The 24,211-nt window shown below is 34.7% G+C and overlaps 1 protein-coding gene across 1 annotated transcript in view; it reads left to right on the forward strand.

Annotated features, from left to right (window-relative positions):
* The first annotated feature begins 7,429 nt into the window (after positions 1–7,429).
* Positions 7,430–24,211, forward strand: part of gga1 (golgi-associated, gamma adaptin ear containing, ARF binding protein 1) — a 41,782-nt gene continuing 25,000 nt past the window's right edge. The window contains exons 1-7 of the mRNA XM_048206926.1: positions 7,430–7,542; positions 9,249–9,333; positions 12,791–12,866; positions 14,026–14,124; positions 16,509–16,632; positions 16,910–17,010; positions 17,262–17,342. Coding sequence (XP_048062883.1) covers positions 7,500–7,542; positions 9,249–9,333; positions 12,791–12,866; positions 14,026–14,124; positions 16,509–16,632; positions 16,910–17,010; positions 17,262–17,342 — 609 coding nt within the window. The 5' untranslated portion in view covers positions 7,430–7,499. The remainder of the gene's footprint in view (positions 7,543–9,248; positions 9,334–12,790; positions 12,867–14,025; positions 14,125–16,508; positions 16,633–16,909; positions 17,011–17,261; positions 17,343–24,211) is intronic.

Consider the following 24,211-nt stretch of genomic DNA (forward strand, 5'->3'; position numbering starts at 1 on the left):
TCTTTTTCATATCTTTGTCATTTTTGTGCCAAATTATGGATAGTAGTAATCATAAGAGTATCTATAAATATAATTGATAAAATCATTATTTAACTATACCCATCTAATGATAAAACACTTTGTCAATTAAAAGAATAAAACATATTAATCACTGGTTACATTTATTTATTGATTGTATTGTTTGATCTATGAATGTGTTCAATTTATGAATTCATGTGTTAACACTTTACATGGTTAAAACATGGTTACATGGTAATATTCAAATGTATTGGCTTAGTAATTGTACAAAGTAACAATGCTGATGATTTCATGGATGCAGTTTGTTTCTAGCCATTTTCTGTCAGAATTTAATGAGGGTTTCTATTGGTTTCCACTACATATTTTGATCTGCAAATGTATTAACCAAAGCAATACAATTCCCTATAACAATTAGAATTTATTATAAGGTTTTATAGCAGAGAATGAAGTGTTTATCAGTTCTGCATTGATTTCAAGGTTATGGACGGTGCACATTTCCATTCCCCGGAGTAAAGGTCGAGGTGGTATTTTGGTCTTTAGGACGTACCTGTCACGTTCCAGCAACGTACCACTAAAACGTCGCCACAACGAATATGGGAATCACAAAGTTACGTCGCTGGAACGTTATTCGGGACGTCGTTGCAACTAATATGAGCCGATCCGGTTACGTTTTCACAACGTGCCAGTTTGGTCGTTAAGACGTTACTGTCACGTTCCAGCGACGTACCGCCATAACGTCGCCACGACGAATATGGGAATCACAAAGTTACGTCCCTAGAACGTTATTTGGAACGTCGCTGCGACTAATATGAGCCGATCCAGTTACGTTTTTACAACGTGCCAGTTTGGTCGTTGAGACGTACTCCTCACGTTACAGAGACATACCACTATAACGTCGCCACGACGAATATGGGAATCACAAAGTTACGTCCCTAGAACGTTATTTGGTACGTCGCTACAACGAATATGGTCCGGTCCAGTTACGTCGTCACAACGTAACTGTGTTAGCTGGGGCGTGCCTTGCTGCTAAAGTAGCAGAAGTAGCGTGTTGGTCCCGTAGGCTGTAGCAGATGTTAGCTATATAGTTTTTTAGTATGTATGCTGTCCAGTGATGCCGGGCAGAGCGTGTTGTGTGGTTGGTTGTTTTAACAACAGCACAAAACTACAGGCCTGGAATAAAACCGTTTGTGTAATCCACGAAGCTTTGTTGCACATTGACTGCCCAGGTTTACGGCCATACGGATTGCACAGAGTTCCTGGTCGAGCGGAGGACCAAGATGTGCGTCAAAAGTGGATGAAACACATAACCGAGATGGCTCATCGCATGCCAGATGATTAATAAAATAATCTTGAATACCTGTAAGAACATGTATTTTATTGCTACTACTGGTCGTGGCTAAGGCCATCCTTAAAAATATTTTGGTTTGCCGTAACAGCCAAAAAAATAAAAAATGGTCGGTAGGTCGTAAAAAATGTAAAAAAAAAAAAAAAATTTTATTGCATCACATTAAGTGTATTGTGATTGTCAAAACATTTTAGTAACTAAGCTGACTTTTATTAGGTTTAGTGACATGTTACAATGTTTACATGGTAGGCTACAATTTCTGGTAAGCTACACTTTTATTATTTTTATTCAATTATTATTATTTAATTATTATTGTGATTTGATTTAATATTGACTCATTTGGATAAATATTAGCTAGGCTACACAAGGTAGGCATTAATTTTTCTCAAGAAAAAAACAACTCACCTAACTAAATGCTGTAAACATACAGAGAGCCCTATCAGCTGGCAGTATTATTTAAAAATAACAATTTAAATATAATGCATTTTTTATTATAATAACTTTATTTAATGATATAAGTAAAAATATAATAAAGATGTAATACAGTACACATATCAGCCAAAACAGGTTCTGTGTGAGGGGCTGCTAGCTGACAGCGTTCAGTCATTTCTGAGAGATTTACCTCAGACGAAGGTAAGTGTGAATACATAAATCCATTTTGAAAAACATGTTTACAAGAACATAACATTATACGTCGTTTGATGTTGTAATATTTTTTAATCTGTATTTCTAGCATGTCACATTTACAAGCACCAAAACGGTATTTATTGTTTGAATTTCGTAATAAAATTGACAGAATCTGAGAGCTGAGATTTTTTTCTATCATAAGTAACCTGCTCTGTCTAGTCTGTCGGTCTCTGTGTCCTCTTTACTTCGCGATTTTTTTTGTGCGTGAGAAAATGGATGTGTGGCGTGAGAGCGTGTGAAAAGCGTCAATTGCGTGTGTCTCACATTTTATTGCATTTGTATTAGCTGTTTGAAGAGTAAAAAAAAATATCCGTGGGTCTTAACGCAATTACAATCGGCAAGTCGGTCGGACTAAAAGGGGAAAAAATAATTAATTGGGTCGGTCCTAAATTGCAGGGTCGGTCGGGTTATGGCAAACAAGAATATTTTTAAGGATGGCCTAATAATTATTTGAAACTTAAGCTTGTGAACATATTAGCAACACAGCTATAATGACAGCGTTCGGTTTTATTGTTGTCATCAATTAATACACTTCTTAATTACATTACATAAAATTTTTACATTATTACATTATGTTGTCAATAAATTACCCTTATCGGTAAGTTTTGGCCACTGCCTGACATCATCTACCCATGTTCCCTTTCACCAGACATTTTCTTTAATGAGCAGGATGAACTTTAATTGAAATGTCATTAGAGGGCACCGGCAAGTGTCACACCGTCACACTTCGCAGGCACGCAGTAATGGCGGCAGGCAAGATGGCGGCGCCCATAGAGTTCGCGGCGGAACTTAGAATACTTGCAGTATAAAACTAAACTAGTAGTTTACTGAGTATACTTTCAAAAAGTACTAAGTATTAAAATAGTACACTACTAGTATACTCATAAGTTCACTTGCAGTACAAATGAGAAATGTAATTATGTTTATTAATGTTTATAAAATTACTGTTACACTTATAGTACACTTAAAATAAAATGAACTTTCTTATTCGTAAGGGTTCCCAGGATCTCAAAGTCAAAGTTTATTTATAAAGCACTTTTTTAAAACAGCAAGTGTTTATCAAAGTGCTGTACACACATAAAATAATAAAAATATAAAAGATACAAACAGTCAACACCATGAAAGAAGACACTAAGACAATAAAAACAATAAAAGAAAGCAGCTCTCACATAGCGTCAAATGCCAGACTATAAAAATAAGTTTTTAGGACAGATTTAAAAACAGCAAGTGTTTGAGCCTGTCTAATGTAGAGGGGCAAACTATTCCAAAGCTTCAGGGCCACCTCTGCAAAGGTTCGGTCACCCCTGCTCTTCAACTTTACCCATGGGACAGCTAAAAGCAAATGGTCAGCAGACCTCTTAACGGAGCATTCAGATTCTTCAAGTCAGAAAGATACCTTGGTGCTAAACCATTAAGAGATTTAAAAACAAGTACCAAAATTTAAAATGAATCCTATAATGGACAGTTAACCAGTGAAGAGACGCGAGAACGGGGGTGATGTGTTCCCGCTTTCGTGTACCCCTCAACAGGCGAGCTGCCGCATTCTGGACCATCTGCAGTCTGGAGAGAGAGGCCTGACTAATATCTAAATAGAGACCATTACAATAATCCAGGCGACTTGAAATAAAAAATATGCACAATTCATTGAATGTCTTTAAGAGACAAAAAAAATTTCACCTTGGTGAGTTGTCTTAATTGGAAAAAACTAGATTTAACTACCGAGTTAATTTTTTTTTTTCCAATTTAAAATCACAATCCATGATAACACCCAAGTTTTTTACATAGGGCTTCACAAATGGTTTCAGTTCACCAAGGTTTAAATCGACTGGTACCCCTTGGCATAAACAACATAACTTCTGTTTTCTTTTCATTAAAATTAAGGAAATTTAGTGCCATCCAGGCCTTAATTTCCTCAAGACACTGCAATAGAGGCGCTAAAGAGCAAGTATCTTTTTGTTTCAAAGGCAGATAAATTTGCATATTGTCTGCATAACAGTGAAAAGAAATACCAAATTTTCTAAAAAAATATGTCCCAAGGGGAGCATATACAGGGAGAACAGAATATAGGCCCCAAAATGGAGCTCTATTCGATCTACCTGTGTGTTGTCAATAAAGACCATCTGTTTACTTCTATCCTTGTGTATGAGAGTACCTCTGTAACACAGGTGTATTTCGCTTCCAAAAATATGCAAAATGATATGGTTAAATATGAAAATGGGAATTGCAAAAATAAACAACATTTGTGAAACACCTTTCCTGAAGCATTGTCTGTTTTCTTGCAGTTTATTTATGTCTTAAATTTTACAATATTAAGCTTGAAGGTCAAATAGTCAACAATTTAATTGATTGGGTCTTAATTACAACAATAAACGTTATTTCAGTCATACTGATGTCTAGAGAGAAAGCCATTTCACCTGTCCCACGTTCTGTGGAATAAAGTCCTGGTCAGATGTATTACAGTAGCTGCTTTCTGTCTAAACAAAAGGAAGCTTAAACTTAAATGGTTCCTGCAATAATGTGTTAAATTACCCACCATATTCCTGCCTAAATTTAACATCTGCACTGGACAAAATATTTAGCACTGCGTTTTATGCTTAACTTGAACGAGGGAAATAAATTCATTCTAAAATAGAAAGCATTAAATTTAACTTTCTCATGCATGTCAACACATTGTTACACTAATTTTATGTTTTAAAACAAATAATAAGTAAACTGTTTGTGTTTCTTGAAAATTATTACTTCAGTTAATGTTTTGCAAGATAGAACCTTATAATTCCAAGTGAAAAGTGATTTATTTATTTTTTATTATTTTTTTTTTTTAGAATTAGGCCTATAAGGTTCTATCTGCATTTGACCTGTTCCAAAAATCCCCATTTACAAATTTGAGAGGATTTTGATATTGTACAGTTAGAAACATTTAGGGTCATTTTCATGTATGAAAGAGACTTGTTCCCCATATAATTGTTGCTACAGCCTATGCCAAAACGTTGAAGCTCAATATCTCAAAACTATGGAGCCCCACACATGCCATGCAGGAATCGAGGGAACGAAATATATCGTGCGCACAATTTAGTAAATCGAGGGAACGACTAAAGTGTCCGCACAAATTAGTAAATCGAGGGAACGAATAAGTAAATTATGCGCACGATTTAGCCTACTATTTTTTTTCCCTGCATGTCATGTGCGAGGCTCTGTACAAAACTGCTCAGAATGCAAAAAAGAACCTTATAATTCCAAGGTGAAAACTTAGACAAACTGTATTTTAAATGTATGAACGTATAATGTCTAATCAAGTTTGGTGGTGAAGGTAGAATTGACAGGCTTCTGAGCATGCACAATTTGGTCACTGATTCTTAGTTCTGTAAAACCATTTGAGGCAAAACAATTCCACCTTGCTTTTAACTGCCACTATGATTTTTGCAGCTCGTTTTGACTTGATTTGATGATAAATATTTTCATATTTAATATGGAATGTATTTATGAAATGTAAATTTTGTAATAGTTGCACAGATTCAATTTTCTTTTTATAAAGCTATAAAGGCTAAGTACTCTGAAACTCTTATTGTTACATCTACTGCATGCCCAGTGGAGAAGCATTAACGTTGGAGGGATACCTATAACCCCATTCACTTGAATAATTTAATATTTATGTATTTAGTAAAAACATGGGGAAAGCAACATTAATTGTCCTTTAGAATTAAAGGATAAAACATTTATCAAAATCAAAAGATTATATTTATATTTTTCACTTTTCTCTCTTAGTTTAGAATGGAATTAATCACATCCACAGTAGCATAATGTTTTGTCACACAAGCTGAAAAATTTAGACCCATCCAAGGCTCAAATCGGATTTGACAATCCTGCAGTTATATGATGAACCAAAATTAGCTTTAGCACACACTCATGTCACATGTTTTGCTGTAAAACTACAACTCTGCCTGACCATCAAAAACATCATTCCATGACCTCAAGATGGAAGTTGTTTCTGTCCCTTAGGGGGAGAGTGGGGTAAGATGAGCCAGAGGGTAAGTTGACCCACACCCTTTATCTTGGCAACCGTACACTTTCATTGTGACCATATATTTTAGAACCACCCATCATTTCTGCCAAGGAGAAGCACATAGGAGGAGTGGAAGGCACCCATTTACTTTCAGAACTGTTTTTGGCATTTTAGTATAACAGATGTAATGGCTGTTATATCAAAGCAAATTTGTCCAAGTGTAAAAATATTTATGATCCATATTGGTGATTTAGCAATGTATAGAACCATGCAAATCATTTAGCTAAATATTAGCCTGAATTGGTATGCTAGCTAGTTTTGTCCAAAATGGCAGCTATAGGGCAAAGTGAGCCAAATGATGTGGGGTAAATTGAGCCAGTGTTTTAACTTACCCCACCATAAGACAATGTTAAGTTAAATTTCTGAAGGATAAACTGGTATAATTTCAATGCAATATTACAACACCTGGTTTAGTTTATCATTTCATTTTATTTTATTTTATTTATTTTTTCGTTTGACTTTATTTGATAGGAACAATGTACAAGTACACCAAATCCTAGTCTGATTCGAACCAGAATATGCTTAATCATATCTTTCACTAGTCCCTAATGGCCTAACATGTTTGTCATTGCAGAAAAACTACCATGCCAAAAACCTTTTGACTAAAATGTTTATAGTTTCAGTGACGTTTATTCATTCATTCTAATTCATGCAGTTTTATTTAATTTTACTCAACAAACTCTCTGTTTAGTCTGTTTTTTGGGAAGGTTACAACTTTGGTGCTCAACATATTGTTTCAGAAATGCAAACAATTAAGGATATTGAAATTTCAACCTCATTTGATTGTTTTGTGTTGTTTAAGTTAGCTTTAAGAAAAGAAATATGACTATTTGTAAAAGGAAATTTTATTATTAAATTAGTTTTTAAAAGAGGTAAATTGTCTTTAAAATTTCACAGGGGTTTGATTCAGATTCAGTCAGATGGTCAGTTTACACCCAGATGGTGTCAGAGCAACTTACCCCTAACCTGGGGTAAATAGAGCCACAGGAATAAAAAGCCATATTTTAGAACCCTTTGCCACAGATGTATTCTGATAATTTAAAATGACAGGAAGCATACTAAAATTATATAAGAATCTTTCTCTATACTTCTGTCTGTTATCTTGAGGTCCACATAAGTAAAACTGGCTTACCCCCCCCCCCCACCCCCCACCACCAAATGTACCAAAAAAAGGCCACCATGAAAAGTTTACAGGCAAAACCAGTTGTACTCTGTTTGTGTAAGTATAGTTAAATACATCGTATGAAATGAGTGCGGTTTCAAGGTCATGGCCAAATAATCGTAATGTATTGTTTAATTTCATTTAAATAAAAAATGCAGAAGTACTTGTCTAGTTAGAGAGATCACGTGTTTCATCGCGAGATTTGGGTCTTGTGATCTCGGGTGAAGATGGCGGCTCCGCCTGACGAGCAGAGCTTAGAGTCCCGCATCAGTAAGTCAAACACATTTAAACTACAAATTTATTATATTCTAATGTGACAGTGCGAATACCAAGGACATGCATTAGCCTCGGTTGATGCCTTGTCGCAGGCGCTTTGTTAAGCGCAGATGCGGAGTGTCATGTTGTTGTTGGCAGTGGAGTTATTAGCTTGCTAACGACGATATAGTTAAGTTTCTGACACAGTTTTGTTTTTAGTGTATTATGTGTGTGTATCTTTCTTGTTGTGGGAGTGTGTGTTCTGTGATGGACAGGTAAAAAAAGAGTTGTAAAATTGCTAGCTATCTCTCCTTGAATCAAAAGGGAGGAGTCTTCTAGAAAGCAGACTCATATGATCAATAAAATGTTAAATGAAGACATTCAATGATAGAATATTTGATATGCCTCTCTTATGTAAAGTCTCCATTTATACACTATTTCCGTTCAGCCACCCAACATGTCAGTCAAGAAAAGATGATTCATTTGCCGTTTCCTTAAAGGGGCTATATCCGACCTACACTTTTGTCAGTTTTATGTAGCCCACTTGTGATGATAGTAAAGATTACTTTCCAAAAACAAACAAAAAACAAACAAACAAAAAACCTCCAACCCCTTTGAATTGTTGTCTTGGACCCAACATCAATAATAATGCAGATTACAGTATTTATACAGTTCACTCAGTATTTATTTTTCATTTAAAAGTTGTACACAAATTATTCGTTTTCCAATTAATAGTTTTAATAGCATAAAATCAAAATGGATTTTTATATATTGTCTTTAATTATGTCATTGTGAATTGTGAATGATTTATCTAAGCATGTTATTATTATTATTATTATTATTTAATTTTATTAATGTCATAACTTGCTCTTCCTGTGATTTGACTTCACTTCTCTCTCTGCTGACATTTACAAGGTCAAACTACAGTTAAGCCAATCGCATTCAGATCTTCCTCCATTCTGGTATACAATGGCCACTTTTCACAATCCAATCAACAACCAATGAATAAAATCAAGCCCTGCCCTATTTTTTTTTCTTGTTCGATAAGCCACCTTAATTAGAAATATGTAACAATATTGAAGTCATTTATAACTTCTGTTTCATGGCAGCTTTAGAATGAAGACTCAAGTCAAATCAGTAGGCTAAAACAATTTTTTTTTTTTTGTAGTTTTTAAACTTTTCTAATTTTTTAAACTGGTCAGCTCATAGTGGCATCGATTGGCTTTGAATGAGATTTTTACTTCTGGAAATTGTATGTAACTTATATAGGATTTGATGTAATAAATGTGAGTGCTAATATGCTCATGGTTCCGACATCATAACCATGAAAGAATCTTGAACTAGTGTGGGTTTGGCTTATTGGAGAGGGAAATTTGGCTTTGATGGTAATTAGATTTTTGATAAATAGCATAATAATGGGCTTCTTTTCAAAGGAACGAGGAAAATACTTTTTTACATGATGTAAAAAATGCTATGTTTATTTATCAGCTTCTAGATTCAGATACTTGTTTTTTAATAACTACATTTTTTTTTATGGTGAAATTCCTTATCAGTTATTGTTTTTCTTTTTCATTAGAAAGGATTTCTTATTGTTTGCTTTTATAACTGTTGATTTACAGTTCTTGTGATCTTTATGCAGATATACTTGTTATATGTTTGTAGGTAGGTTTTGTTAGTCTTTCTGACTTTTTTTTACCTCAACTGTTCTGTGTCACCTGTAGACAAAGCGACCAACCCTTTAAATCGAGAAGCTGACTGGGAGAGTATTCAACTGTTCTGTGACCAGCTCAGCAATGAACCTGAAGGGTGCGTTAACAATTCAATCATTTTTAAACTTAAATGTCCTAAATATGCACAGTGAGGAACCTTTCACACAAAATGTGTTTTTGCATTTTATTGTACTGATTTCCATTGTTTTTTTTAATGTAAACATGCTAGACATGTCTTTGCATCTCACATTTTTTAAACTCCAAAACTCATTCTTTGTGAATGGTCCCTGAGACAGTTCTGTAAACATTTAGCAGGTTAAAAGTGCTTACAGAACCCTCAAGTATGTGACATTATGAATGTGTTTTGTTGAGCAATTCATAAACACAATGTCTACCCTCAGGGGTGTAATGTTGACGTCTCTGATGCCCGGTTTTCAGTCATTTTAAGCCTTAAGCAGTGGCTCAATAGAGTGCTGCAGGGATGATGTCCAAACAGGGAAGACTAATTCGCCACTGGTTCCCTCAAGATTTTCCTATAGGGTTTTAGAATGTTGTTTTTCAATGTTTGAGTAAAATAAGGTCTTGAAGAATGTTTTGTTCTACAACGTAAACTGCACACACTCACACCCCAAATGTTCCTACCTAGTTACTTTTTAGAAACATAAGTCTTATAAGTCTTAAAGGTGCCCTAGAATCAGAATTTGAATTTACCTCGGCATAGTTGAATAACAAGAGTTCAGTACATGGAAAAGACATACATTGAGTTTCAAACCCCATTGTTTCCTCCTTCTTATGTAAATCTCATTTGTTTAAAAGACTTCCAGAAAAACACTCGGATCTCAACATAACACCGACTGTTACGTAACAGTCAGGATCATTAATATGTATGACCCCAATATTTGCATAATGCCAGCCCATTCGACGCATTAGACAAGGAAAGGCAGTATTAACGGCTGGATCTGTGCACAAACAAGGTAAGCAAGCAAGAACAACAGCGAAAAATGGCAGATGGAGCAGTAATAACTGACATGATCCATGATATCATGATATTTTTAGTGATATTTGTAAATTGTCTTTCTAAATGTTTCATTAGCATGTTGCTAATATACTGTTAAATGTGGTTAAAGTTACCATCGTTTCTTACTGTATTCACGGAGACGAGAGTCGTTGCTATTTTCATTTTTAAACACGTGCAGTCTGTATAATGCATAAACACAACTTCATTCTTTATAAATCTCTCCAACAGTGTGTAATTTTAGCTTTAGCCACAGAGCATAGCCTCAAACTCACACAGAATCAAACGTAACCATCTAAATAAATACTTTACTCACATAATTCGAAGCATGCATACAGCATGCATGACGAACATCTTGTAAAGATTCATTTGAGGGTTATATTAGCTGTGTGAACTTTGTTTATGCGATGTATAGTCGAGAGCTCGTGGGGCAGAGGGAGCGCATCTCTTAAAGGGGCCGTGCTGAAAAAATCAGTGCATAGTTAATGATGCCCCAAAATAGGCAGCTAAAAAAATTTATTAAAAAAAAATCTATGGGGTATTTTGAGCTGAAACTTCACAGACACATTCAGGGGACACCTAGGACTTATATTACATCTTGTAAAAAAACAATCTAGGGCACATTTAAGTCTTAAAAATAACAGCTTCAATATTTACGTTTTCAATATGGGTGTGTACGGGGCTTGACATTACTAGCCACTCCGCATTTTCCTTGGCCACAGTTTTACTGGGAAATTACGTTTTATTAGGGGGGTGACAATACACTTTAGCTCATAAGAAGAGATGATATTTTAACACTATTTTTAAGAAATCTTCAATTATGAAATTAATTGACTGAAAGTCACAAAATGCAAAACAAAGCAGGTTCATTTTGAAATGTTTTAACTAATCTAGGGCTGTCACTAATGATTATTTTGGTAATCAGTTGATTATTTTGATGAATAATTGAGTAATAATATTTTTTAAGGTAATAAAAATAGATCTAATCGAACAATAGCCTTTAAAATGACTTAAAATGCATTTATAATAACAAGGCAATAATAATTGGTTCAAATAAAGTATCAAAAGCAAGTAATCATTTGGTTTTATTGAACAACACTGTTCAAAATATGTAATTTAATGTACATAATACTCACCAAATAATATTTAATTCAAATGTCTAATTAAACTTTAATATTTGGCCACTTCTTTGTGATAGAAATGCTACAGCCACTGTCATTTTTTGAAGAAGATCATGTGGATAGCAAAGAGTTTGCAGATGCAGTCAGAGTTTAAACTTTTATTTTGAAATCGCGATGAACAAGTTGCATATTTAGTAACATATTAATGTATTCTGTGTTGGCATAGGTTTATAAATGATTTATGTTACAAATCTTGTGAAATGACGCACGTTGCATTCCCAAATGCACGTTATAAGCAACCCAAACTCACAGCATGGAGTTTAACCGAGCTGCTGAGCCTCGCTACATGCATGTAAACACAAAACGCTTCAGACTTTTTATGCGTTCCCAAATGCACATTTTTGGAAACCCAAACAAACGCCGCATGCAGAGACTGAGTTTGTGTGAAGCAGCATTTACTGTGAATGGAGCCACTGAGATGCTGGAAGAAACGCGCTCCACTTGGAAACCCCCTGCGCATATATTTATGTAACTGAATATAAAAATTCATCCCACCAAAGTGGCTAGTGGACGTGACTGTGTTACATGCCACTGCTGAGATTGATGGGTTGGTGTTGGTCAAGCCCTGGATGTATGTAATTTACATTGTAGAGCAAAACTTTCAAGTATTGTGAAGTTACCATAGTCCTTATTTTACTCATAAATTGAAAAAAACCCATTATAAAACCCCTTAGGAAAATCTCGAAAGGGAACCAGTGGCAAACTAGTCTTCCAGTTTTTGACATCATCCCTGCAGTACTCTATAAACTTTAATGACTAGAAATCAACTTCTGTCCAGTTAGTGGAGAGTTGAGCAAGCTCTCATTACAGTGACCAATGAGCTTCTGAAGATCTGTCAAGCATTTCATTTTTCCTCAGCTGACGCAAAGCTAAAAACTATTATACATGATAATAGATATGATAATTGTAAGGTTTACTTATATTTAAACAACTAATAAAATGAGAAAGTAGAAGTAGGAGCATTTGTGGTTATATTGAATTTGATTATTTTTGTCATTGTGCCTGTGCATGGTCATATAACAGTCCCAAAGGCAGAAACACACAATCACAGGGTAAAGTTACACCTGTCCTTATTTCAGTGAGCTTCACATGACACCCCTCTGCCATTTTTTTATCAGTGTGCATGTATGACAGACCTTTGACAGAAGAGAGCAAGATTAAATCAAAAACAGTTGTGGGATACCTTAGTCTCTGCTAAAAAACCACATATGCGCAAACTTAATTAAGATCATAAAAATATAATCTATTAGGATCATATATCTTTTGCTTTTGTTAGTAATCATTCAACATGTACTGGTAAATGTTGAGGGGTCCTGTTTTACAGATTGTTCTTTTTATTGTGCATTGTTTGTGTGTAGTCCACAGTTGGCCACCAGGCTTCTTGCTCACAAGATTCAGTCCCCTCAGGAGTGGGAGGCCATGCAGGCACTCACGGTAAGATTGGCATTCAGGGTTTTTCTCAGGGTGTGACCGAATATGCCAAAACCCTATTGTATTATTACTTGATTTTTTGCTTATTTGGTGCTAAATTTTGATTTATCAAAGTATTGCAAAGATATAAGCGAATTAAATTGTCTGATATCGCCTAAATTGAGTAGTTGACATATAACTGCCGAACGCAGAGTCTAAACGTAATGAAACTTGAAACTTGATACTTGAACACATAGACAACAGGATATTCTGAGGATGCAGGCAAATCTTTGTCCAATTCTGCCCATAGAGGTCCCTACAAATAAAAACTTAAATCAACAACTGTTTATTGAGGAAAATTATATTTTGATGCATATTTTCTTAAGGGCAAATGGTAGCCAAGCCATGAAAAATTAATAGTACAAATGAACAAAAATGGCCACCAGGAGCAATCAACTTTTTAGCAGTTAATAACTTGCATTATGAATGACGGATCATTATGAAATTTAGCATATTCAAGGAATGATGAGGCTTTGTAATTGATTGAGAGTCAACCACAAGGTTGCGCTATTATAGGCTAATTTACATTTTTTCTAATAACTCTAGAACCATGATGACTAAAACAAAAATTAAACTTCAGACACACAAATAGACAAGTAGACACACAAGTTTATTTTTTAGAGTTTTTAGCAAAAATAGATTGTAAAAACCTGATTCAGTTTTACCATCAAGTAAATAATAATAACATATTTGTCTTTACACCTTTAATACATCTTAATAATTATTTTCTAATTGTTTTAAAATATGGTTTTCAAGGTAAAAGCCAAAAGTATTTTGTACACATTAATTAATAATACTTTATAATGTCCTTACATTTTTGGGGAGTTGCACATTATTTATAATCTTGCTATGTCATATAAAGATCAAATTATGTAATTATGTAAAAACCTATTGACCTTGACAGCAGTGTCCTTTGCTGTTTTTTTTATTTTTATAATTTAATAGATGGGCTCTCCCATTAATAGGTGGGAGCATCATATTGTTGGCTCATTTACAAATTAGTCATAATTCGAATGTTACTGGGAGTTTTCTTGAGTTTCATTGATTCAGGGTGCAAATGTTCTGTATGAATTATACAGCTGATGCTATTTAACTGTTTGTCACTGTGTGTTTGTGTCCTAAGGTTCTAGAAACCTGTGTGAAAAACTGTGGGAAAAGGTTCCATAATGAGGTGGGGAAGTTCCGTTTCCTGAACGAGCTCATCAAAGTGGTTTCTCCTAAGGTATGTTTTGTCTGTGAGTTTTGTGCGATAAAATTGGTTACTAAACTTTTTTTGTGTAAAGTTTTATTACTTGTCCGCAGAAGTATACGCAAAAGTACACAAAACTTCCATGTTTACATAGATGGGGCCCTATGAAATCCGTTTTATTTTTTTCCGAATTCAGTTTTTTCCGTATTAATTTTTCTGGATTCTGTTTTTTTCCATTTTAATGGTTAAATTAAATTTTAGAAATGAAAAAGCATGTCCAATTAATTGAAATGATTAAACTTATACAATTTAACAAAAATTATTAAGTTTAAAAAAATAAAAAAATTTAGGGCCCAATGACGTTTTTTTTATTTTTCTCAAATTCCATTTTATTTTTTACCAGATTCTCTTTTTTCTGTTTTAAGTTTTCTGGATTCCATTTTAATGGTTTCATTAAATTTTAATAAACAAAAAGCATGTCTAATTAATTGAATTCATATTATTATTATTATTATTATTATTTTTTTTTTTTTTTTTTTTTTTTTACAGAAATTCTGTTGTGTATTTTAATTTTTCTGGCAATCAAATGAAGGCATAAAATATTAATTTAATATTTCTTTAAATCATATGACATTAAACAAACTTTTTAGTGCTGCACAACAGAGATTTACTGTTAAAATTAAAACATAAAAATTATGATTATTCCTTAAATTAAGTTTTAATAATAATTTATTATTATTGTTATTAGTGTTCGTATTATTATTCCATTGAGACAGATTAATTCTGCTGTACAACAGTAATAAATTTCTGTCCTACAATTTCTTTAAGTTAAGGCGAACGTTTATTTTTAGGGGTTGCCGTGAAGAGCTTTGAGTTTCTGTGTGTTTATGATATGATGATAGTTTTTCTCAAATTAAACTGTAAAATGCTAAAGGTAAAACTCTCAGTGCAGCTCTGGAGATTAAGTTCATGGGTTCATGTCCTCATATAGTGAGGCGGAATAGGCTGAAAACACAGAAAACGTCACACAAAATCTATGACATTCCACGTTATAGAGTAAATTCCGTGATCCTGTCTGCATTTTCTGCATCGCAGAAATCATAGTGCCCTACATAGAGTGCATGAACATAGCAGAGGCACAAAGCTAGTTGAACAAACTCAAAGTTACAGGATTGGTTTTGTTGACAAAACATATTCAACCCAGTTTAAACAATACCACTACAGCTGATATAAACCTCTGTCATTTCAGCATTTTATCCTAAGTTTGTGATTAGTTTGCATGCACGTGCACAGGGTAGTGTGATGTATGCAGACAGTTAATGTTTAATTATGTGGAACATAATGACAATATGATTCCCTTTTCACAAGAGTCAGCATGATTAACTTTACAGCTGATGGTAACCATTTTGGACAGTAAGAAGAATTACAACAAATTTTTCACAGCACAAAATAATTATAAAATGCAGAATTTAAACAGAATTACACAGCAAGAGGAAACACAACTGCTGCCACAACAACAGTTCAAAAGGACGAATGAAGAGAGGAGAATAGCTCATTAAAATATAGAAACACAGCTGATATATCAATGAGTATGTATATTTATATGGCTGCACAATGATAACATAGGCTTAATAAATTTAAAAATGTTTATGTGCAGTTGCAGTTATAAGTTTACATACAACTTGCAGGATCTGCAAAATGTTAATCAGTTTAACAAAATAAGAGGGATCATAAAAATTGCATGTTGTTTTTTAGTCCTGCATGTTGCATGTTGTTTTTTTAGTACCTGAATAAGCTATTTCACATAACAGATGTTTAAAACTAAACTTAAAAAAAAAAAAAAAACATTAAAAAGCTGACCCACGTTTGTGGTACATAACCCAGAGGTGGTATTAACTAATCTTAAGCTTACCTGGCTAGCCACCTAAACCGGATTTGTGGTACAAACCCCAGGTAGCTTGTCAGTTGTTTTTTTTCTTCCCTAATCTGCACACATCACTAAGTCCAACAATGACAAATGTTTGCATTTATTGCATATCCTTATTTGTTCAAACCTGATTATATTGCATGAGGAACTCGAAAAACTGGAAAAACATGAAAACCAAAGAGAGAGCGCTAGAGGAAGATGAAGAAAGTGGTGCCATTAGGCTAAGAAAAGAGAATGATTTGGTGATCTGGATGAAGACACTGTGCAGTTATACACAATGTCTTTTGCTGCTTTGAATGGAAATACTAGTAATAGATATCTTAAATGTGTCTGAACTATTCCTTTAACTTGTATTGAATGCTGAATATTTCTTAAATGTGATGCTAATTAGCATAACTAATAAGTTATGCTAATAGGTTAGATTGCACATACAAACAATAGCTCCTAAAGCATTTGTCAATAACTCTCCTGTACCCTATTTCTGTTGCAGTATCTTGGTTCTCGAGCACCAGAACCAGTGAAGAAAAAAGTTTTAGAAATGATGTACAGCTGGACTCTGAGTTTACCAGAGGAGACAAAGATTTCTGATGCTTATCAGATGCTTAAGAAACAAGGTAACCTGATGTGTAGGGCCTTCACTTCTCATAAATAATGTACATATTTAGCTATGTCTCGCATCTGATAAATGTATTTTCAATAGACATATTGACATTTGTATTTTCATGAATGCTGTTAAAAGTTACGGTAAGCAAACATGATGTGCAATGCATATGTTTAAAACAATAAAGTTCTCCTGTTGGACTCTTTGTGCTGATGTTGTCATTTTGTGTTGTGGACTCTGTTAATACATAGGCTACATTGTTCATGTAACTGATCTGCATTTCTTTCCAGGTATTATTAAACAGGATCCAGATCTTCCTGATGATAAGCCCTGTCCTCCTCCACCACCCAGGCCCAAAAACGCCATTTTTGAGGATGAGGAGAAATCAAAGGTAGTTGAGATGCAGTAATGCAGTTTAAATTAATGATTTGTGTTACTTTTTCCTAATATGACTTTACTATGTGTACCGTGATTAAGAAGGATTCAGGAATTCAACCTGACTTATGTGACATGCACAAAACTATTGCTAAGATGTTTGTAAACTCTGAGCCAGTTAAACATTGTAAGATAAGTCCAGGTGCATTTTCTCTTAATGTTTTCTTTTCTCTGTCCTGTACTTTCTCTTTTCCTCTGATTCAATAGATGTTGTCCCGTCTTCTGAATAGCTCTCATCCTGAGGACCTGCGGGCAGCAAACAAACTCATCAAAGAAATGGTTCAGGAGGTGAGTAGATGTGTGTATATATGTCTTAGATATTTCAGTAACTCTGAAGTTCTTAGCTCTTAGTGTCTATTTCCCAGAACAGTGATGTGAAACAAATGATACACAATGCCAACAAATGGTCTATTCACACCAAAAGCAAAACAAGTATCTGTCAGTCTAAACAAAAAACTAATTCATGTGAGCACAATAGATGCTGGAACACAGAATTCACCTTTCAGTTGAACTGTCAGAAGGATAGAAGCAGGAAATGCAAGTTCAACATTCTAATTTTAGCACAAAAAAACCTTCACATTAAGGCTGGGCGACACAGCAAAAAAATGTATCAATATATAATATTTCATATTATTCAGTATCGATAATTATTGAAAATTTTAATAACCTTTAAAAAAAAGAAAGAAAGAAGAAAAGAAAAAAAAAGACCAGTAGGAAAAAAAAGTTTGAATTTAACCAATACATTTTTAATTAAGGCAAACAACAAATAATTTTAAAACAAAACAAAATAAATAAACTGTAAACAAATATTTCTTATATTTTATATGATGATTAAATAAATAAGTGTTAAAGAAACTAATGGGGCGTTCACTCCAGACGCGACTTGCACTAATAAATCGTGCTATTCGCACGTAGTTGGACGCTTGAACATTTTGAGTTTACTCGCTTCATTTGCGCGTGAAATTCACTTCACAACAGATGCGAATTCGCGTCATGAGAGGGGCTCTCCCTCTCCTTTAAATATGTGTCCCTCAGACTCTTCCACTTCTTTCTGCACACTTCCTCTGAATAAACACAACTCGTCAGTGGGAAAGTAGTTGTAAAATACGGCGAATAAGCTCAATTTGCCGGCTTTAGCTAGGCAAATGTGTGTATATATATATATATATATATATATATATATATATATATATATATATATATATATATATATATATATATGGCTCAAATTGAGTAAAGACCGTTTTTTACAACTTACCAGATTGTCCGACCTCCTCACTCACTTTCTTCCAAGCAAGATCTTTTTTTATTCCTGTTTCTATAAAAGTATGAAGATGTATCGTACAGTGACGATGATTTTGTCCTCCATTGTTGTTTCAGATTTCTGCCTCTGCTCACTACGTCTTAATCATGTCACAAGCTCCTGATTGGTTAATGCGGCGTGAATATTCGCCAAAGTTCAGATTTTTCAACTTGAGCGATTCGCGCAAATCACGCGTTACGCACGTCAAATGCCCGAAACGCTCAATTCGTGCCGCAGGATGTCTATTCGCGTCTTTGCGTTCACTTAACATGTAAATCACTCGCGCTTAACGCTTCATTTGCGTCTGGTGTGAACGAAATTGAGAAACTTTTTTGTTTCAAACTGAGATCACGATTCTGAATGACAACTAAATGAAATAACATGTAATTTACTAGAGGTTCTGACAAAATATGAATTGCTGCTGTCTTTTTAAAAAAAAATTTATTTATTTGAGTTAATTATTTAAAAAAAAAAATCTGTTTGGATGAATGATTCAATGACTCGCTCATAAATACTCTTGTTTCCTTACTGGATGAATCAGTGTATTTGAAAGAATCTGTTGAATGATTCAACGTGAAATACATTTTTTAACAGTCACTTGTCGCTAGGGATGGGCGATATGGCCTAAAAAAATTATCGCGATAATTTCAGGTATTTATTGCGATAACGATACCAATGACGATAATATATACATATCAATTTGACGGACAGTAAAAAATCTATCATAATCAATTATTACCCGTCATTTTAATTTTTATATTATAATGATAAGACATTTGATAGCTTCTGATTTCATACACATTTTCATTTTTATTCATGAACTTGCAGGATAAGTTGATAGGCTTTCATCTTGATAGGCTTTTCATTTTGATCTCGCTTTCATCTTGAACAGCTTCATCCTTTCCTCTTTGCAGAACGAAATACATGAAAATATGTTGAAAGACACAGTAGCTTACCGAAATCGTCAGTGTTGCAAGCATTTTCACTTAACATTAACGTTATGTTAACTTGTACCTCAGAATTCGTTTGATAGTCAGCAAGAAAAATAACAAAACGAACCATTTAAAACAAAACGAACTAGATTAGAAACTGATTTATGTAAGTATAAGTATCACAACTTTATTATTATAAAATATACCTAAACCGAGTGCTTGCCTGTGTGGTGAATCATTTTATTCTGGAGACTGAACTCGCGCTTTGCTGCCACACTGGAGCGCACTCGCCACCTACTGGACAGGGGTGGGAATTACATTTACAAGCTACATACTACATCAGCCTCAGTAATCTGTCAAAATGACGGACGGCCTTCATATTTTTTTCCGTCATTGCTAAAAAAAAAAAAAACCGTTAACGCGAACTCTGATATATATAAATATATATATATTTCACACGACCGCGGTGGCGCGGTTGTCATGCCGACCGTAAGAGCCCTAATTGTATCAAAAAGTAACAATCCCAACTATGTCTTCAGATAGTTAACAAAATATAGCTGTGACGCAGCTCTCCGTGTACGCGCTTCGGATGAGTACACACAAATCTCCTCACAGTGCGCGCGAGTTCTCTTTTGCGTCTTACAGTTGAATGTTTAAAGTGGCAAGGTTTAAATGGGTTTAGTTTAAACACAGATAGCAGCGTGAGATGTTCAGGTCTCACCTGCACTCGCGCGCTATCAACACCCGGGTGATGACGGCGTGAGTGACATACGGCTCACTCACTGAACATTTGTTTATAGTGATTATTATAGTTTGCTCCGCATCTGATTTTCTATAACCAAACCAGTTCCAAATTGTGGCGGTAGCTCCTCGCTTAACAACAAACTGCTCCTCAGCCTCACATCTTTTTAGTCGTGCTTGTTTTAACTCCGTGCGTGAACAGTGAATCGGTCTCGCACGAAACTACGTCAACAACTAGACTTCATCTAGTTCATCGTAATTATCGAGAGGAGACAAATTTTTATCATGAGGAGAATTTTCAACGGTATTTATCGCAAACGATAATATCGCCCATCCCTACTTGTCGCCACCTGGTGGTGAAACAATGTAATCGATAAATGTGTCATTTTCAGTGCCAAGTTTCTTTCAAAAGCTGATTTGCTCGATTTTGATCGATGACATAGACATTAGTGTTTATATCTGAACTATAAACTTTTATCTCAGTACTTCTGTGATAATTTGAATATTTGTAACACACAGAAATAAACCTCCGTGAAGTTGGCACATAATCCCCAAAACTATGTCATTCGTTTGTGCTACGTTTGTGCTGATTTGTGCCGCAAAAACGAACGTTTGTGCTGGTTTGGTGTTTGAGATATTAAGCATAATTTTTTTTGGCGTGTGACGTCATTCTCCACCCCATGTCGTTCAAATCGCTTCAAACCGGTGCCATTCGTTTGTGCTCGATTTGTGCTGGTTTGTGCCGTTAAAACAAACACTGTAACTGTTTTCCTTCCACAGATATAACAAATTTAATTCGGGAGCTGTGGCGTCATTCTCCACCCCACTTCGTCTAAATCGCACGAAACTGGTGTCGTTCGTTTGTGCTCGATTTGTGCTGGTTTGTGCCGTTAAAACAAACACTGTAACTGTTTTCCTTCCACAGATATAACAAATTTAATTCGGGAGCTGTGACGTCATTCTCCACCCCACTTCCTCTAAATCGCACGAAACTGGTGTCGTTCGTTTGTGCTCGATTTGTGCTGGTTTGTGCCGTTAAAACAAACACTGTAACTGTTTTCCTTCCACAGATATAACAAATTTAATTCGGGAGCTGTGACGTCATTCTCCACCCCACTTCCTCTAAATCGCACGAAACTGGTGTCATTCGTTTGTGCTCGATTTGTGCTGGTTTGTGCCGTTAAAACAAACACTGTAATTGTTTTCTTTCCACAGATATAACAAATATAATTCGGGACCTGTGACGTCATTCTCCACCCCACTTCCTCTAAATCGCACGAAACTGGTGTCGTTCGTTTGTGCTCGATTTGTGCTGGTTTGTGCCGGTAAAACAAACACTGTAACTGTTTTCCTTCCACAGATATAACAAATTTAATTCGGGAGCTGTGACGTCATTCTCCACCCCACTTCGTCTAAATCGCACGAAACTGGTGTCGTTCGTTTGTGCTCGATTTGTGCTGGTTTGTGCCGTTAAAACAAACACTGTAATTGTTTTCTTTCCACAGATATAACAAATATAATTCGGGACCTGTGACGTCATTCTCCACCCCACTTCCTCTAAATCGCACGAAACTGGTGTCGTTCGTTTGTGCACGATTTGTGCTGGTTTGTGCCGTTAAAACAAACACTGTATCTAAGACCTCTTCTTAAATATAGCCTAACGAAAAAATTTTTTATGTTATGTAACTCTCCATGCCATATTGCTCCAACCCGGTATTGTTCGTTTGTGCTCGATTTGTGCCGGTTTGTGCCATTAAAAGAATCCCTGTAATTGATTACCTTTTTAAAAAAAAAAATTAAAAAAATAATGAAAAACCCAATCTCCACCCCATGTAATCTAAATCGCTTCAAAACTGGCATATTCGTTTTTGCTCTATTTGTGCAGGTTTCTGCCGTTAAAAGAATAACTTAAAATAACAACAATAATAATGATAATAATAATAGGCCTAAAAAATAAAAAAAAATCTCCTCCCCGTCATCTTAAATCGTTCCAATCGTTTGTCCCTGTTTGTGCCATTAAATAATACTAAGACCCCTTCTTAAATGGACTAAATTTGTGCCAGATATTGTCACAACCACTTAGGCCTACATGTTACCTGCCTACTTCTGGAACCAGGCGTGTTCTATGCTGTGCTATAGCACTGGGACAGATATTTGAATAAATAATAATAATAAAATACTATACAATTGCATGGTAAATTTTCAAATACATGTTTAACGTGTTTCTGCGCCCTTCAAAAACGTTAAACAATGCATAGGAAGGTCTGCATACGGAAAAGATGTATGCTCTGAGACTAAAAAAATCATGTGTGCAGGGTAATTTACAGGTTAATTTAAAATTTGTTTGACACTTCAGAGATGTGTATTCTTTTATTAATTATTGTGCAATCAAGAAACTCACAGGAACGCGTGTATAACACGCGAAAGATAGTGCCAAAGATAAAACGCTGCAACTAACAGGCCCAGTGGAATCTTGTGGAACTGCTTATGCTCAGATTATTTCATCATCTAACTGCAATTTACCTTTCAAACAAACACAGACTTTAATCAATGTAAAGTAGCATATAGGCGAAGGCTATTTTCTTTAAATAAAACAATAATAATGAAGAAAAAAACAAAAAACAAATACACTGTACAAAGTGAATTGCAATTGTTACATTAAATAGAACAAGTTAACGGATAAAATTAGTGTTGTTTATAAATTAATTCATATAGGTTGATTTTGAGTCCTTGTTTTTCCCTTCTTGACTGGAACCAGTTAATTAGGCCAAGGTGTTTAGATTAGACTACTTGATGTTTAGATGTTTAGATTGACTGTTATTTCGATAATATTCAGGCTGCAAATCAAGTTTGCAATGCTAAAATATTGTGTGTGTGTGTGTGTGTGTGTGTGTGTGTGTGTGTGTGTGTGTGTGTGCGTGTGCAGGGCCGGTTCTAGACATTTGGAGGCCCTAGGCATAATTTATGTTGGAGGCCCCTGACTCTTCTCCCCTCTTTAATATTGTAATAATTTTACCGTTACTCTCCAAATTAATGTAGAAACAACTTAAAGCAACAGCTTAAAAAAAAATGTATCTGTGGCCTGGCCCAAATAAATGTATCCATATATTTCCTACCTTTTAGACAGGTAGGAAATATATAGTAATTGAATAAATTTATCAAACACTTTATGCAGTCTTCACTGCATAAATTCTAAATTAAACATAAGCCTTATTAAAGCAATTGTCTCTGTTGGCTTTGTTCTTTGATGAACATTAATGACAGACATCACAGTAACTGGTTTATTAGGCTGCTGTCACTTTAAGAGCTCCCGCTGATGTGACGCGCATCTCATTTTCTCACAACTCTTTAAGTTCATTTAAGACGTTATTTAACTCTTTTAAGACTACTCTAATGAGGATACTTGACAAAACAGGCATAATTCTGTGTGTTATTGTTTGTTCAAGAGTGAAAGGGAACTTGATATTGCCGCGCATTTCTGTCTTTTCTTTTCTGTGAGTCTTGTGTGTCAAATGCAGTGCATGTTATTAAAAAAGTAATTAGTTATAGTTATTAGTTACTTCTCACAAATAGTAAATGAGTTAATAACCGAGTTACATTATTATAAAAGGAACTGATTACCAGGGAAAGTAACTATTGTTTTTTACTTTTAAAAAAATGCCCCCAATATTGAACATGTTAAATAAATGAAATGGACATGCAATTTCTCTGTACTGTATACGTGTTGGTAGCCATTAAATACGTATTTAGTTTAATATTTGTTTAAATAGGCCTATTATAATGTTATTTTTAAATTGAATCTATTTGATTATGAAAAGTGAACAGCATGAGTAAGATGCATCATGCGCAATATATCGGGACACATGGAATGGGTCAGACATGATTTTAAACACTTCATTAAGTTTTGTTTTGTAGAAAGCCTTTCTTTAAAGTGAATTTCGTTTTGTAAAAATTGTATCTTAATTTTAATCAATGTTTCATCAACCAATTGCCTGGATTTAATAAATAAGAAGCAAATATAGCAGGCAATATAATAATGACATGGAGGTGCCGGCGCGATCACTGGCGCGTCTTATAAATTAACCGAAACTCAGCGGCTGCTTGCCTCACAGACATGAGAAATATATAGAAAGCTTGAAATGTCTACTTTTAAACGAAATAATTCAAAACGAAAAGAAATA

The sequence above is a fragment of the Megalobrama amblycephala genome, linkage group LG11 (genome assembly GCF_018812025.1).
Source record: "Megalobrama amblycephala isolate DHTTF-2021 linkage group LG11, ASM1881202v1, whole genome shotgun sequence".
Lineage (NCBI taxonomy): Eukaryota > Metazoa > Chordata > Actinopteri > Cypriniformes > Xenocyprididae > Megalobrama > Megalobrama amblycephala.